The 17,392-nt window shown below is 35.7% G+C and overlaps 1 protein-coding gene across 7 annotated transcripts in view; it reads left to right on the top strand.

The window, feature by feature from the left end:
* Window positions 1–17,392, top strand: part of Pex23 (tectonin beta-propeller repeat-containing peroxin 23) — an 851,062-nt gene that overhangs the window by 34,122 nt on the left and 799,548 nt on the right. For all 7 annotated transcript variants that reach the window (XM_090377810.1, XM_090377813.1, XM_090377811.1 and 4 more), the window contains exon 2: window positions 7,030–7,283. In XM_090377810.1, coding sequence (XP_090233936.1) covers window positions 7,065–7,283 — 219 coding nt within the window. In that variant the 5' untranslated portion in view covers window positions 7,030–7,064. The remainder of the gene's footprint in view (window positions 1–7,029; window positions 7,284–17,392) is intronic.

Below are 17,392 nucleotides of genomic sequence, written 5' to 3'. Positions count from 1 at the left end.
CATACCCTGGTGCTGTTCCACCTATCCTTGTTGCGCAATATGTTTCTTGTTTCCCTAACAATAGAGTCATCAACAACAACTAGTTCCTTTGGGACCAGCACATTATGCCTTGGGGGTTGCTGCTGTGTTGCGTGATGTTCAATTGCAAGCTCTGACATTGATGTAGGCATCTGAGAGCTTGATGGGTCTCTAATTTAAATCAGAGGGCATCCACCCTGTCCTTCAAGCTCTCATATAGGCCCATAACAATGCTGAGTTGGCACCTGTTTTGTCACACTCCTTACATCGCGTGCACACAAAGACATTCCTCTTGTCAATATCATGTCCCGTTCCTGATTGTCCACAAACATCAAACAAGCAGTACATTTCAAAAGGCTGTGATTCAGAGGACAACTGCCCCCCCTCAGTTCTCCACTGAACCACAGCACTCCCATTAGTTTGAGCCTTTTGCTTTGCTGCTCTGGTCTGAGTAATGATTTCAATTCAGTTTAAAATAAAATTTCAATCCAAAAATATAACCCTAAACTTATATCCCAATGCAGTTATAACACTATATATACAGGGTGTCCCAGGAGGAAAGGCCAATATTCCAGGAGGTGAAAAGATAGGTAATTTTAAGCAAAAAAGTTCATATAAACATGTGCCCTATTCCGAATGGCTTCTGAGATAGAGCTACTTTAATGTAACTTTGTTATGAAATTGGCACGCAATATTTTCCTTCGCTCCCATCAGACTGCGCCATTTGATTGTCAGTTGCCAGTTATTAGTTGATTGTTGTGACTTTAGAAGTGAATCAGACTGCGAGTGAATCAGTGAGTAGCGTCAGTTGCCAGTTCTAATTGTAGAAGTGTTTGCTAAAAATGCCACACATTTTTACTAATGCTGAATATGCAGATATGCTGTATGTTTATGGCTTCTTCGATGGTAGTGCCCCTGCTGCTGTTGAAAAATACCGTCAGCGCTCTCCTACATGTCGAATTCCGGATCGTAGAGTGTTTTCAACACATTGCGTGAAAGTGGTATGCTTCCCAGTGCTCATGTTTCATCTGAACAAGAACATTAAGAAAATGTGCAGGAACGGGAACACATTCTGAACATGGTTCAGCGTAGTTCTACGATTAGCATGCGAAGACTTTCTGCACATCTCGGTGTTTCACGAACACGTGTATGGCGAACGCTACATGAAGAGAGCTTGTACCCATTTCACCCACAGCATGTGCAAAATCTTCACATAGGGGACAGCGCCACGCGTCTTGAATTTTGTCATTGGTTAAATGCCAATTGTGAAGTGCTTCTATCAGTACTATTTACTGATGAAGCCACGTTTACCGGAATGGAATAAACAACACACAACACTCATCGATGATTGCACGAGAATCCACATGGTACAGTGTAAACAAATTTCCAAGTTTGTTTCTCAATCAATGTGTGGTGTGGTATGATTGATAACCTGTTGATAGGTCCCGTTATTTTAGAACATCGAATGATAGGACAAAATTACCTTCAGTTTTTGCAAAATACATTAGGTGAACAACTAGAGGACGTTCCTTTGGCCACACGGTGTGCTATGTACTTTCAGCATGACCAGGCCCCTTCCCATTCTATCAGACGTGTGAAGCAACATTTGGACCGAATTTTCCCTAATCGGTGGATTGGTCGTGGTGGTGCCATTAACTGGCCACCAAGATCTCCAGACCTAACCCCATTACATTTTTGTTTATGGGATTAGATGAAGAGTGAAGTGTACAGAAGAAAGGTGGATACAAGAGGTGATCTGCTAGCTTGCATAATGGACGCTGTTGCCCATATAAAGGAACGTGACGATACACTTAGACAAGCAACACGCCATGTTCTCACGAGAGTAGAAAAGTGCATTGAAGTTGATGGTGGCATTTTTGAAAATTTATTAGAAACTGTTCCAAATTTGTCACTTGAAAAATAAATATTCAAATGCCTCTATCTCGGAAACCATTCGGGATAGGGCACATGAACTTTTTTGCTTAAAATGACTTATCCTTTCACCTCCTGGTATATTGACTTTTCCTCTTGGGATACCCTGTATATATTTCAGTATCAAGTATTATCTCCGGGTTACGTTATATGACTTCCTTATCTCCTGTCAAGTTATATGTATTAATTTATAATGTTTGTAAAATCTAGGTCATTGTATGTATTTAGTTAACAAAAGTACAATTTAATTGACAGTGAAATTTAATAAGATTAGTAAATTTTACTGATTAATTGATACTACTATACTATACTATACTAAGCTAACAGATTTTTAATACAGTGCTATGTGTTTCGCTGTCTGTTTTATGTTAAATCTTACACTATCTAGTTCAGGATATACGTTGGTATCGTATAACAATGGTGGCAAGTTACGAACAGTAAATCTATGGACACTAAATATTAATTAACTTTTAAAATCACTCTATCTAAATTCAAAATAAACCATGGAGCTTGACTAGGTCTATAAGCTACTTATAGAAAATAATTTAATATAACAATTAAGTCAATAAAACGGCTAAATATAATTAAAACTTAGCATTCGTGGGAGCTGCAAAAACTTGTCCAACATATGAATTAGATACCCTTACCGATACTAAGTAATAATCTACAAAATCTCTATCTGAGTTCAAATTAAACTAAGTATTGTTACTGGGAATATAAAGCTACTTCTAGAAAATAAATTACTATGTCAATTTAAGTCAATAAAAAAGCAAAAATTTAAGAAAAACTTCTCTATAAGCTGGAGCCCTAAAAACTTCGCCTGTTCATGTGTACTCTCATACCCAAAGTGGAAAACAGTCATCCAGTAAATCCACAAAAGTCTTGCTAGTGTGAGTGACCAATCCACAAGTTTCAATCAATAACTGGGAAGTTAAAATCCCCCATTATAAGACATTCTGATTTACTGGCCCACTCTATTTCTCAGTACAGTTGTTTATTGTACTCATCATAGTCATTAGGCCTATTGCAGATTCCTACATAAGCACTGGGAAAGCAAAATTCATTTTTCCTTTCCCAGTGTTTATGTCACACCAAATTGACTCAACATTGCACTGTCCGTCTATGTCAACTGGATGACTTCCTTAGATTTTGTTTCTTAACTAACAGCATAACCCCTCCTCCCTTCCTGTCCTGTCAATCCTTTCTATACACATTGTACTCCCCAAATTCAAATTGTGGATTCCTTATATCTGTGACATGTCTCTGATATCCCAACAATATCTGCATTTGATGTCTTGACCAGCACTTCAAATTCATCAAATTTATTTATATACTCCTAGCATTGGTGTATATGTAAGTATACATGGACCTCTTCTTACTCTTAGTTACTCTAACACAAGCCATATATACTTGTTTCATGACTTCCATCAGTTCCAGAAATTCCCAGCAACTTGCTTTCTGGGCTGCTGCTTGTTCCAATAGAAGCAGTGCAAGAATCACTTCCACCTCTGCTTCCGGCTACTGTTAATCTATTAGTTTGTGAATCACCCACATAACGTTGCATCAATAGCATCAGCAAATATTCTTGCACCCTTTTTATTTAAGTGCATCCCTGTAGAAGCAGTCTCTCCTGTTAACAAGCACAGAGCATGCTGTGAAAAATTCTACCTAGGGCCGAATTGATTGACAAGGCTGTTATCATATTACTCCCTCCTATTGTCTGGGCAGGATTAAAGACACTTTCAAATTTAATCCTAACACAACTTTTTTTTCAAAATTGACCTGTACTTGTTAAGTAAATCTGCAGATCTCCTACACTTAAATGTCATTAGTGCCAACGTGTACATCGATATCACCTCTTGTACCCTTAAAAGATGATATCTGCTCTACAACATCATCATCTTTTGCCCCTGCCAGACATACCCTGGTCCTATTCCACCTATCAAAAGTTATTCCAAATGAAGCCTATTAAGGAGACTGCTTCAAAGGAGATTCATCCAAATAACCTTTAAGCTTCATTTCCCAAATGTTAGTTCAATCTCTGAAGTTTTTGTTTACACAGTGTGTGTGTGTGTGTCTATATATATATATATTGCAGTTTGTTTTTGTAAAAAAATGGTTCCGGTACTCATTCTTTGCTATCACGAAAAATTGAAAATTAAAAGGATATGAAAAGTATGCTAAAAAAATTTTTTTTCCTGATATTGTTACTTTAGTAGTAATGTTTTTAGAACAAGAACAACAAATTAAGAATATTAACACAGTTTATTAAGCATAAATTTATTATTCAAGTATATAAAAAAATAAGTAAAATGTAAAATAAGTAAAAAATAATAACATAAGTAAAAATAATTTCATAATCAAGTTTTTGTAGAATAGTCCAAATTTTTATTAAGTTCTCATCCGACACCCTATGCAGACTTCTTTTCTTCTTTGTGCATTGGTTGCTGAATGACATTTCTGAAGCAGCCATGATTCAACATATTATGGTGGATCGAAGTGGGTCAGCGGTGGGCCTACAATTTTAAGAAACAGTAGTGAACAAACTGTTTTTGTCATCAACGAATCACTGGTTGGGCTGGTGACAGTTTCATTTGTGAAAATCCTCGTTCACATTCACTCGATGAAATTGGTATCATGCTCAGAGTGTTCATCAAATGCTTCAATTCTTCCAAAATTTTCTTATCAAGGTATCCCCAAAATCCATGAATTGCATCTCTTTCATTTAACTGTAACCTAATTGACAATTTTCTAACATCATTTTCACGTAATGCCAAACAATTCATGTTTAGAAGTATTAATACTTTTGTTGTCCTCATTTTCCTTCTCTCGTCATTGGTATTGTCACTAGTTCTTAAATTTGAATTTTTTTCTTTTTCTTTTTTTTTGAAACTGTCAAAAATATTGGTGTCATTCGGATATTCAGGTACTGTGACCATGTAAACAGAGATAGGGAAAATTTACAGAAAAATGTGGATATCGCATTTCTGCTAAACAACAGATGATTATTTGTTGGGGTAAAAGAAAATCACTCTTCTAATTCTCGAACAGGGCGCTTACAGTTGATTCACAGTGGTGTCCAACCTACAGCCTGCGAGGAAAGTGAACTAAATTAACATTTAAAATTTTTTTAATTATCAAAAAAATTTTCTCATTAAATGTTTTGTTCAGTAAAAGTAATAAAAGTAATTGTGTATTGTACTTAATAAAATTTTTGAATATTTTCAATTTTACTTTTACATGCAACAAGATATGGAAAATGTAACACTCTACAGAAAACTAACTTTGAATTTTTTTTAACATGGATCCTGTATGGGAAAAGGTTGGACACCACTGCAGTAGAAGGTGGACCAGAGCCCATTGGGAATACACCTCGATCTGCTCACTTTTGACCAGCACGACTTCTCCGTATGTGGGACAGGTGGTCGGATAGGTTTTACCAGGTACCACTAAGTTGTAGAATGGTAATTCCTTTAGCTCTCTTAATTCGCTCAGCAGCACTAATTTCCTGAAGACCAAAAATGTGAACAGTGCATACCGAGTTAATTCTCTCCTAAGCCGTTCGCTATATGAAAATTTTCTTCGCTCAACGGAAACTTTGTTGAGCATAAAAAAGGAGGTCCGACTGAGTAATTTAGAATGGATATATATTGCAGATATTGAGTTGCGACCCTCTTTTTTGTGTGTGTATTTGTCTTTCTATATAAGAACAGGAGAAGGAATGCATAAAGCAAGCATTAATCTTTAAAAAGGATGAGTTAACACTTTTGGAATTTTTATTTAACATTTATAGAATTTTTTTTAATTTCAAATAGCTGTATATTGTTTTTATTAATATTTTATCACTGAATGTGACATAAAACATCCCCAGGGGCTCACATCTGGTGAGTATGGGCTTAGCAAATCCAGGGTCCTGAGCTGGATATCATCATTCTTCTTTCTTGTTTTCTTGGTGATTCCCTTCTACTTCTGACTCTCTCTTTCTCTCTCAGGGTAATGCAGAAATTTGGTTTTTTTTGACTGGTGCAGCATAAGCCTCAGGCTTCCTTGCACCATATAGCTAATAATAATAATAAATGCAAAGAAACATCTAAACGAATTATAAAAATAGTTATGCAGTTTTATATAGAAAATATCTTAACAATAGACAGTAAAAATGCAAATTTAGTTATAATTTTAAGCTTATTTGAATAGTAGGTAAACATGTGAAAAAAATTTTTTCTCTAAGATGAAGTCTTAGTGCCGAGTACTTTGCCTGGTCTTCATTGGGAGCAGAATGATCCCAACGATGAAAATTGAATGCACTAAAACATAAAAATTTTATTATCATTGTAGATTATTATATTTCATTTATTTTTTTCTGGATTGCACATTTCTGGAATTTGGCCTTACACTGAAATTTTGAATTTGATTAATTTAATTTCAATGTTTGTTTCTGAGATGTTCATAACAGTGAAGTTTGAGAACATATTCAGTGATTTCCTGATTAGAAATAAAAACATGGGATTGGAGTTTTTTTTTTTTTTTTTTTGTCCTTTTGACAGATCCTTACCTTTAAACATTGTCATCACTTATGAGAGAGTTCAAAGTAACTGAATCTTTTCATTATGCATTGTATATAGTAAGTACTGAATAGATTCTAGTATGCTATTTTTATGATTTTTGTATTCTTGCTACCTTAATATATTTTTTTAAAATATTTCAGAAGGTTTTTTGATATTTTAATAGTCGGTTGGCCAAATGGCTTGTTGCCCACTGATAGATTTCTTATAAAATTGTAGTTATTAGTGATATCCATGAATTAATTTGATATTGAAAGCTTAATTATATTTAAATATGAATTTCATTGTTAATAAGTTTCTGCTATCTAATTAATTTGATTTTTCACTACAAGACTTAGGCAATTGTCATGATCAGGAATATAATAATTAGTGATGCCCATTTAATTATATTAAATGAATTTAACTAATACTTACAATCTCTCTATGTATATTAAGGAATTCAAAGACTTTAAAAGCTGTTTTTAATTCTGTACAAAAATGTAAATGTCCCTTTAATTATGGCTTTTTTCTCTGATAGGTTTGTGAACAAAATATTAATTGTTCCATATACTCATGACGTACCTATGGGCAGTCAATAGTTATGGAAAAGCTTTTACCCTTTCAACTGATGGGCAAAACTGGAAAGAATTGAGGTATTCTGGGGTGGATTTAAAGAGGGTTTCTGCTGTCCAATTTTTTACTTGGGGGATTGGTGGAGATCATCAAGTGTATCTTTATATTCCAATAAGAGATGTTCCTATTCGGTACCAAGAAGTTACCTATGAAAATGAGGTCAGATATAGAGTATGAGTATTGTGTAATATTTTATTTGAAGAATTAATGTCAAATTTATTTTTTATATGTAATATGATATTTTATATGTGAATAAATAAATAGCACTTCACAGAAAGCAAATAGCAAATTCACATGCCTCATTTTGTTTAGAATTTTGAAAATATACAACACTGAGCATTGCTTCTGCATCAGGCAAATAAACAACACAGCATAATCAACTGTAAGGATAGGTGTGATTAGATAAAATTGTTTATCCTTTAGAAAAAAAAATTGCATTGCAAATTGGAGAAGTCAGTATAATAATTATAAAAAATAATAGTGGTGTATATTTAAATGAAAATTGCTTTTTTTAATGCAAATAGGTGAACTTGTACAGCTTTTATATGCTGAATTCAAGTGTGATTGATTTTGCTTTTTCATCTAAATTTTTTGCACAAAATAAAAAAAACAAACTACTACCTGTAACAAAATATATATGTATTTTGAACATTGAGCAGAAAGTTTTTCAGTACATATTATCAAAATCAAATGGTATTGTACACACAGGTGTTTAGCTATCTCATTAAATCAATACTTTATTTAGTAGTTTTACACAACTTTTTTTTTTCATATTGATGAATATCCTCTCTTTGAAACTTTTATGCTCATCACAAAATTAATCCCTTTTCAAATGCTAACAGTAGTTAGCATTTGAAAAGGGATTAATATTTGTCCATAGTACTGTATGCTTTCTAATAATGACCGGCAAACTGATTTAAGCTAAACTTTATTAAGATAAATAAAATACATACATAAAATAAATACTAAAATGGATATAAAATAAAAGTGTTAAAATACATAAAGGCATAAAAATAAAAAGCAATAAAATATAATATAAAATAAAATAGTAGCTTTTGGGGCAAGGTGTCCCTTCTTCAGCTAGTTGGTGAATGGTGTACTGTGTGTATATATATGTTAGGTAAAATAACAGAAGTTGACTGGGCATAATCACGAATCTGGTGTCGGTAATATAGAATTATGTATACGTGATGAATGGCAGCACTCATTGCACTGCGGAATGGTAGACTCCATAATGGGGTGCACGTGCACTCCCCTATTACGGTTCATAGTACCATTACAGTTGACTATGTGCAGTGCTCTCGAGCCATGAGTGCTGGTGGTAATTGGTGTACTGTATGTGTATATATATATATATTAGGTAAAATAACAGGAGTTGACTGGGCATGATCATGAATAACGAATCTGGTGTCAGTAATATAGAATTATGTATACGTGATGAACGGCAGCACTCATCACACTGCAGAATGGTAGACTCCATAATGGGGTGCACATGCACTCCCCTATTACGGTTCATAGTACCATTACAGTTGACTGTGTGCAGTGCTCTCGAGCCATGAGTGCTGGCAGTAATCACATGAATAGTCGACGATCTCAATGTTATGTTGCTCGACCCAGGGCTGGATTTTCCATTAGGCACTGTGCCTAGGACCTATGACAGTTTTATGGCCTACAAAGGAAGGTAAAAAAAAAAGTGGGGAGGAAAAGGTTTTCAGACTTAAAAATAATGCAACCATAAAACTTCAGCATTATACTTGAAATTAAGAAACAAAATCTACAATATCGTCCATATCTAGATTACTTGTAACGTTTCTTAAGATTACAAAAGTTTCTTGCTTTGGCTTCTCGTTGTAGCAAAGCCTTTAATAACGTCCTTGAAGTCCATATGACGAGTAATATCATTCTCGATACATAGAAGTGCCAACGACGATAAGCCATCTTGGTTCATAGTCGAGCATACACAGTTCTTGATCTGCTTAAGTTTCGAAAATCCTTCAGCATTCGATCCAATTATGGATAGATAAATTCTTAAAGCTATGTTTGGGAAACTAGTAATCAGTTGATCTTTTATTTGTGCCTTTATTAATTCTGCCACAGACGTTTTGTCCTTGTATAGTGCCGAAAACAATAGGAATTCATCAACGAGGTCTACTTCTAAGTTGGACGAGTAGGTGTTGACTAATGCTATGGTTTTGGATTGAATTTCTTCTTTTGACATAGATTTCTCTATAAGAAAACTGAAAACTGTAGGTATTATGCATTATACTGTATGCAGCACATTATTTTGTCATTTCTGTGACTAGTACATCTACAATATGATAAAAAACTTGAATTCGAAATGTATCTTTTGCACTTAGTTCTGCTGGTACCAATTCCTCTGGTGTTTCATCAAACAGTTTCTTGGGGCACCTCTGTAGCCAGGTGGGCAGGAGCAGCAGTGTGTAGCACACGCTTCTTGATTAGACCGGGGCTCAAGCCCGTGACCACCAAATACGGAGGATGCGGAAAGGTCAGGGCATGACCACCGCATATCCCCGGAGCAATATGGTCTTAGTTGCTAATGCTCCTAAAACCCAAATAACAAACAAACGGTTCTTCCTTTTCTGCTTTTGGTCTCTTCATATTGTCTGTAATTAGAATTTGGAACAAATTATTTTGCCATTTTTTTCCAAGTCATCAAATGTGTCTTTGTCTTGAACATCAATCAAATAAACCAGAAGAGCATCATATAATTATCACAATTTTGGATAACTTAATTCCAGGTTCCTGAATTGCTTTATTCACTCTGTTGTTTAGATTCCCGAATGACATTCATTAATGCTATTTCTAACATGTTCAGTTTATTTATTTATTTATCAAAGCTTTTGATAAATAAACTAAACGACTGAACTTCATGAACCACTGTCGGTTTTTGTTCTTCACATTCTGAGATATCAACGAGTGCGCCTTGTAATTTTTACTGTAATTTTAAATTACAGTAAAAAATTTACTGTAATTTTTTTAAAATGATCTTGCAGCATTGTAACGTGATGAACCATCTTGTATCTGATAGATTTTTGATTGAGATTGTATTCTCCATTGTACTCAATTTAGACCATCTTTGTGGTGGGCCTGCAAAGAATGTGTAGAGCAACTGTAAAATGCTGAAAAAATTAATGACAGCCAAACAGCTTTCTGTGGATGTGGTCCGTACTAAATTAAGACTGCGAGAATCACATGGAATCCATACTGCTAGTTTGTTGACTTCCTTGATTCTCGCTTGGACTCCCATTCATATTAGCATTGTCATATGACTGAGATCTTCAATTCACTACATCTATTCCATGTTTATCAAGAACAGATGCTACCGTGTCAAAAAGATATTTTGCATCATGCTTTTCGATGGGAGCAATCATCAAGAAACGCTCATGTACTTCAACATCTTTTGATACATAACAAATAATGACCGACAACTGATCTGTGTGAATCTATGCCGATGCTGTAATATTTGGCTTCTTTAATTTCAGATGTGATGTGTACCAACACTTTTGATCCTAATAAATTGATAAATTCTTTGTATGTGGTTGTAGACAGGTACGAAACATTTCCACTTTCTGGATTTCCATATTTTCTTATATGCTCTTTTAGAAAAGGATCAAACTCGGATAGAAGATCAATACACCCAAGGAAGTTACCATTGCTTTTTCCTTCTTGATTTGAAATTATATGTCAATCTGGGTAGACTTTTGGAAATGAAACATATTAGATATAGAAGTGAAAATGGTCTTGATTTTTCATGCGTTGTGATTCTTGCATGTGCATTTTTCCAGTCATCGAATCCAGTTTGAAATTGATTCATATCTCATTAAGTCAGTCTTTAAATAACTTACACACATAACAATACACTTTTCCATTAGATTCTGAGAATATTAGCCAGTCTCTTTTAACGACCTTCCCATTTTCCTATTAAACAATTCTTTTCTTGCAAATCTTACTCTTTTTGCCAAATTTTCTAGACATTGATTTCAAATTGCACTCTAAATTCTGAGATGGCACATGTTAGGCAACATAATGAATGAGATAAGCATTTATTTTTCATTTAGTTGGATCAGTACTGAAATCTGATAATGAACAGTAACAGATGTTTTTTTGGGTACTTATGTCATTCATAGGTTCTGATTCATCCTTATTATTTGCAATTACATCAGTTGTTGATGTCGACACTGTGAAATCTGCCTGGTCTGATTCTAATTTTATATCAACTTCACCTTTATTTGTTCCTTCGTTGGTAGGTCTAGAGGTAGGCATATGAATGCCATCACTGAAATCTTCAGCTTGAGAAAGAGTAGGCTTATTGAAGGAGTAGTTTGGAACATTTATGTATTTCGGCATTGAATTTTTCATTTTACCCAAAGCTTTTTCTTCTTTCTTTTTTCATAGCCAGGATTTGTGTTTTCACATATATCCATCAGACATTTTAAATCACATTAATCATAGTTAACACAATAAATTATTCTAGGATCAGAATATGAAAAATTGAAAATACAGCTCACCAGTCTTCTTTTAAGTCACACGATTTTCTTAAAATATCACACCACAAACTTATTCCACTATTTACTACCGCTCTCTTTACATCTCACATGTACATATTTGTGAGTACAACTGTTTTGAAGAGGAGAATGCACGTTTAACTCTATGAAACAAGTCAATTTAACAAGATAAGCATGAGACAACAGTCATTCACATTTATACACGTTAATATGTACATGAGCTGCTGCACTGATCGACTTTTCATGCTTGCATTACATCAAAAGATGTAGTTTGTAGTCAGTGTGTAAATACAGTATAATTTATTATAAGAAATATTTTACTCTTCTTTTCCCACTTTTCAGAATAAAAGTACCTAGAGCCTACAAATATTAAAATCTGGACCTGGCTCAACCCAATAATATTCAGCAACAGTGGAGTGTTCAAAGTTAGCGGTTCGGAGAGTCCCCCTCTATGTTCTGAAACATGATCCTTCCACCTCCTGGCAGACTCACCCACATAACACCCCCTGCAATCTGGACATGTAATGCAGTGAACGGAACCACTCCGCTGAAGAGGAAGAATGGGTGTTTTTACCTTAGAAATAATGGAATGTAATTTCCTAACAGAGTTGCACACACACCATACATGGTAGGAGCACAAAATCCTGGCAGGACGTTCCGATATGTCCGGATAGTAGGGGATGTAGAATCCCCTAGGCAGTAGAATTAAACTCATTATCGTGGGGAGGGTTTGACCGCGTAACAACCTTGTGAGCTTGCAATTCGCATCTATCCAGAACATGAGATGGATAACCATAATTAGAAATCTCTGCTCTTACTTCGGAAATCTCCAATTGCCTGTCACCAATAGAAGTGGAATGCTTCCAGCATGAGCAAACAAAGTACGAGCAGTACCATGCAAGTGCCCAGGAGTGTGTGTGCAGACCCATAACTAGTAAATTGGCCTGCACACCATGGGCTTCTAAAAATGGAGGTTGCAAAATGCGAATCTATATGCTGGACTAGGACATACAAAAACTGAAGCATATTATTTGCTTCCAGTTAAATCGTAAATTGAATGAAATGTGACAGGGAATTGAGATATTGAAGTAGTCGAGTTGATCCCTGAGGGACTACCGCAAAGACATCATCAACATATTGACACCAGAGAGTGATGGGAACAGCTAAATTTGAAAATATCCGACTCTCAAGTTCCTCCATGGCAATATTGGCTATGATGGAACTGACAGGGGCACTCATAGCTGTGCCCTGAATCTGGCGGAACAAAGTCATTAAACATTATCCTGCTACCTGTCACACACAGATTGAGGTGTTTTACTACTACTACTACTATTATGGATGAGCACACAACAAATAATGTTTTACGTAAATATCAGTAGAGAGCAAGGTCCTGTCCTTCAAGGTGCGTAACCCCATCCAAAAGTCGCCTCACACAGGCAATAGCCTGTTGCAAAGGGACAGAAGTGAACAGGGAATGCCAATCAAGATTATATTCCCTCCCTACCCACACAGGTACAGTGCAACATGCCTACACATGGACAAAATCCACTTGACATGCGAACAAAAATTATGATAATTATAAACGGGTGATGAATCTTTCGTCATAAATTATCGGAACATCAGGTGTCACTTTTGGAGAAAGGGTTGAATTACAATTTACCCCCTGCACATTTTCAAAGAAACAGGTAGTGGAAGAATTAGAATTTTGTCTGAGGGGCACTCTGCATAAGGAATTATTAATCCAACAGGTTAACTGAGTAGTAAACAACACAAAAAGGATCAACATTCACCTAATTTAAACAAAAGTGAAAGCATAGCTTCGCAGAACTTATGGGAAAACAATGACATTGTAATACGGAGGGCAGACAAGGGAGTCAGTATAGTAGCCCTAAATAAGATAGACTACACTAATAAATTGAAGAACATATATAGTACCACCTATCAAGAAGTCGATACCATGGTATTTGAGAATCTGATCAAACAATATAATAAATCCCTAACTGAATACAGGAAAATGGATTATATCTTCATGACACAACTAAAACATCTTAAGGTGAGGGCTAATAACATACCCGTACTGTTTGGTCAAGTAAAACTTCACAAGATGGGTCATCCCATTAGACCTATTGTCTCGTATAGAAACTCTGCATTCGCATACTTGGCCACACATTTACATTACGTAATAAAACCTTTGAGAGAAATACTGAATTTCAGTATAAAATACTACGAATACTATGGGGGTAAACTATTTTCACTGGATGTTGTATCATTATATACTAATGTTAACATAGAATATGCATTGGATACGATTTGGAACTTATATAATGACAATATATTTAGTGTTAACCACACCAAATTTCTGAAAAAAGAGATTTTTAACTTGGTCAAACTTTTAATCCAAACAAATTACATCTCCTTTCAAGATAACGTCTATATATAAATTTTCAGTTTGCCCATGGGGCTAAGTCTCAGTGACCCAATTGCTGAGATTTATTTAAATAAGATTGAACAGATACACTTGACACCGTTTCTACCTAGGATTACGTTTTATGGGGGGTACCTGGATGATATCCCATCAGAATTTAGTGTGCTCAACCCATTCAAGGCCTTATACACCTCTGATAAGGCCTTGAATGGGTTGAGCGCACTGAATTCTGATGGGGTCCACTTGTTCAGATTACAAACCTAAGGGGTCATAAATTCAAATTGAGGAAAGATAGATGTGTGGAAATTTGCCTGTAGCCAGTGGGTGGTTAATTGCTGGAACAAACTTCCATCTGTTGTGGAAGTTGATAGGTTAAATAAATTTAAGGAGTACCTGGACAAACATTTAGAGGGAATGGTTGTGTAAATTTTTTTTTTTTTTTTTGACTGATGCTGCATAAGTTTATATGCTTGCTTTCTTGCATCACATGCCACTATTACTACTACTACTACTACTATTATGGATGAGCACACAACAAATAATGTTTTACAGATTTTTAATAACGTACATGTGGAATAACGTAATTTATATCCTGAACTAGATGGCATACGGTTTAACGTAAAACTAGATAGTGAAACACGTAGCACTGTATTAGAAATCGGTTAGCTTAGTAAAGTATAGTATTAACAGTAAAATTTATTAATCTTATTAAATTTCATTGTTAATTAAATTATACTTAAACGGAATCATGACCCAGACTAAAGCAGCAAAGCAACGCTCACAGATTAGCCAGATTGCTGTGGCTCAGGGGCGAACCGAAGGGGATAATTCCCCAATGCATCACAGTCTAAAAAAATGCGTGAAATGTTTGTGGACCTATATAGAACAGGACATGATCTAGAGAGTAGCTCAGTTTGTACTACACTTAAGGTGGTAGAAAATGAAAAAGACCTGGGAGTAATTGTGCAGGCAGATATGAAGTTTTCTGAGCAATGCAGACAAGCTGCCAGGGCAGGTCATGGGGTTTGTCAATGATATATAGGAATTTTGCTAGCAGGGAAAAGGAGGTGATAATCTCTCTGTATAAGGCAATGGTCAGGCCACGCCTTGAGTACTGCGTACAGGTCTGGAGGCCTCATTTTAGGAAGGATGTAGATTTACTTGAGCGTGTACAGAGAAGGGCAACAAGATTGGTGAGGGGAATGAAGGGATCCTCTTATCAAGAGAGGCTTAAGGTCTGCAAATTGCAGTGGCTGGAGACTAGGCACCTGCGCGGTGATCTGATTGAGGTGTATACGGCCTTGAATGGGTTGAGCACGCTGAATTCTGATGGGATCCTTCCACTTGTTCAGATTACGAACCTAAGGGGGCATAAATTCAAATTACGAAAGGACAGATGTAGAATAGATGTGCGGAAATTTGCCTTTAGCCAGCGGGTGGTTAATTGCTGGAACAAACTTCCATCTGTCGTTGTGGAAGTTGATAGGTTGAATAAATTTAAGGAGGAACTGGACAGGCATTTGGAGGGAATGGTGTGTGTGATTTTTTTTTTTTTGGCTGATGCTGCATAAGCTCATATATTTGCTTTCTTGCATCACATGCCACTACTACTACTACTACTACTTACCTAGTTGGGCTAGGGATATATGATGCTGGATGTTCCTGTGTGAATTGCGTGGCACATTCGGTGATGTTTGTTACCCCACCTCTGTAACATTTTCAGCAAAAATATGGTCATGCTGCTCGACTAACTCCTGTATTATTCCCTTTCCAAATTCTCTTTTTCTAGGATATGGCTGTTTGCAGTTACTGCAGCAGTGTTATTGTATCCCTCACTCCTGTATACGGAGTGTTACTAGTAAGGTCTGTCCATATTGCATGGTTAGAGCAGTAAGTATAACACTTAATTGCCCTCCTATTTGCCCCTATGTTCACCTCTATAGTATTGGTTTCCTGTCAACTTAAATCACGACAAATGGATTCCACGCCCAGAATGGCATCATACCTTTTATTTTTAATTTCTTTGATAGCAAGAATGTTTGGTTGGTGGCTACTTTAGTCTCACCTAATATTGCAGGGGCAGTGACTTCATAATCCAACAAAAATTCCTCTCCTTCTGTTCCTTGCAGTATGTAACAACTGCAATCTCTTATACCAGAATTTTTCTCTTCCCTAAATTTTCTGAAATGCTCCCATGTCATCACTGACTTGTTAGCCCCCGTATCAACTAGAAATTTCCCCCTGAGTGCTTCTAACATGTCCTTTTCAAAATGTCATCTTCCCTAGGGCATGAAAGTAAAATTTTTGCTGTTACAGATGTGACCCCTGATTTTACTGTATGGAAGGCCCTTTCTGATGGCCTACTCGACAGGGTTGGATTAGTTTAACAGGATTGAAGACTTCTCCCCCTCCTTTAGTATAAGTGTCTTGGGCCTTGTTTGATCACTTTGTCTGTGGCTGGGCTTCCTTCCTTTTTTCTATGGCTCTCTGTCTCCCTCTTTTACTTTATACCTCTTGCTTTTCCCTTGGAACAGGACCTGGAAAATGGTCAGGACTGCCACATACATAACAGTGTTTGCCTGCATTCTCCCTCCCCATGTTTCTAGCTGGTGAGGTGCTGCAATCTCATGTCCACTATCAGAATTATGCCTTCTCCTTCTTAGGTTAGCAGAGTATATTTTGTTCTAAGTCATTAAATTTTCAATCTTTAAATACTTTTCAATCTTTCTACCTTGTTTTCCATTTCAATGTTCAAGTAATTTCTTATTGTTTATTCCCCCATTTCCACCCCTACGTTCACCTCTATAGTATTGGTTTCCTGTCGACTTAAATCATGACAAACGGATTCCAGTTTTTTTTCAGCTTCTGCAAGTGTGAAGGACTGCTGTAAAGTTTCTGGGCTCCTCTGCATCATCATCTCCCTTTAATTTTTTTAAATCCCTTTAATGAATTGAGCGGTTATTAGTTTCTCAAAAGCTCCTTCTTCATTTGCCTCAATGTTTATATTTTTCCTAAATATTTTTAGCCTATTCCAAAACTCCTCTACTGATTCTTTATTCATCCATGCATATGCTGATGGTTTATTTACTGCTGCGATAAATGATTCACAATTACGGAATGATTTATTCATTACCCTATGGTATGAATTACCATATTATTTTATTTAATGTATAAATTACCATATTTTTATTTAAAAAAAATAAAAAGTTAATACAATAAGTATTGCAAAGGAAAGATAAAATATTTTGGTATTGTTCAAGCAGAATTCACAAAACCTAAAACCTTTTCCAGAAATTAAAAAAGAAAATTGGCAC

Source organism: Mastigoproctus giganteus, chromosome 7 (assembly GCF_048544385.1).
Source record: "Mastigoproctus giganteus isolate SK-2022 chromosome 7, ASM4854438v1, whole genome shotgun sequence".
Classification (NCBI taxonomy): domain Eukaryota; kingdom Metazoa; phylum Arthropoda; class Arachnida; order Uropygi; family Thelyphonidae; genus Mastigoproctus; species Mastigoproctus giganteus.
The sequence above is the reverse complement of the archived record's forward strand: the minus strand, read 5'-3'. Positions and strand labels throughout refer to the sequence as shown.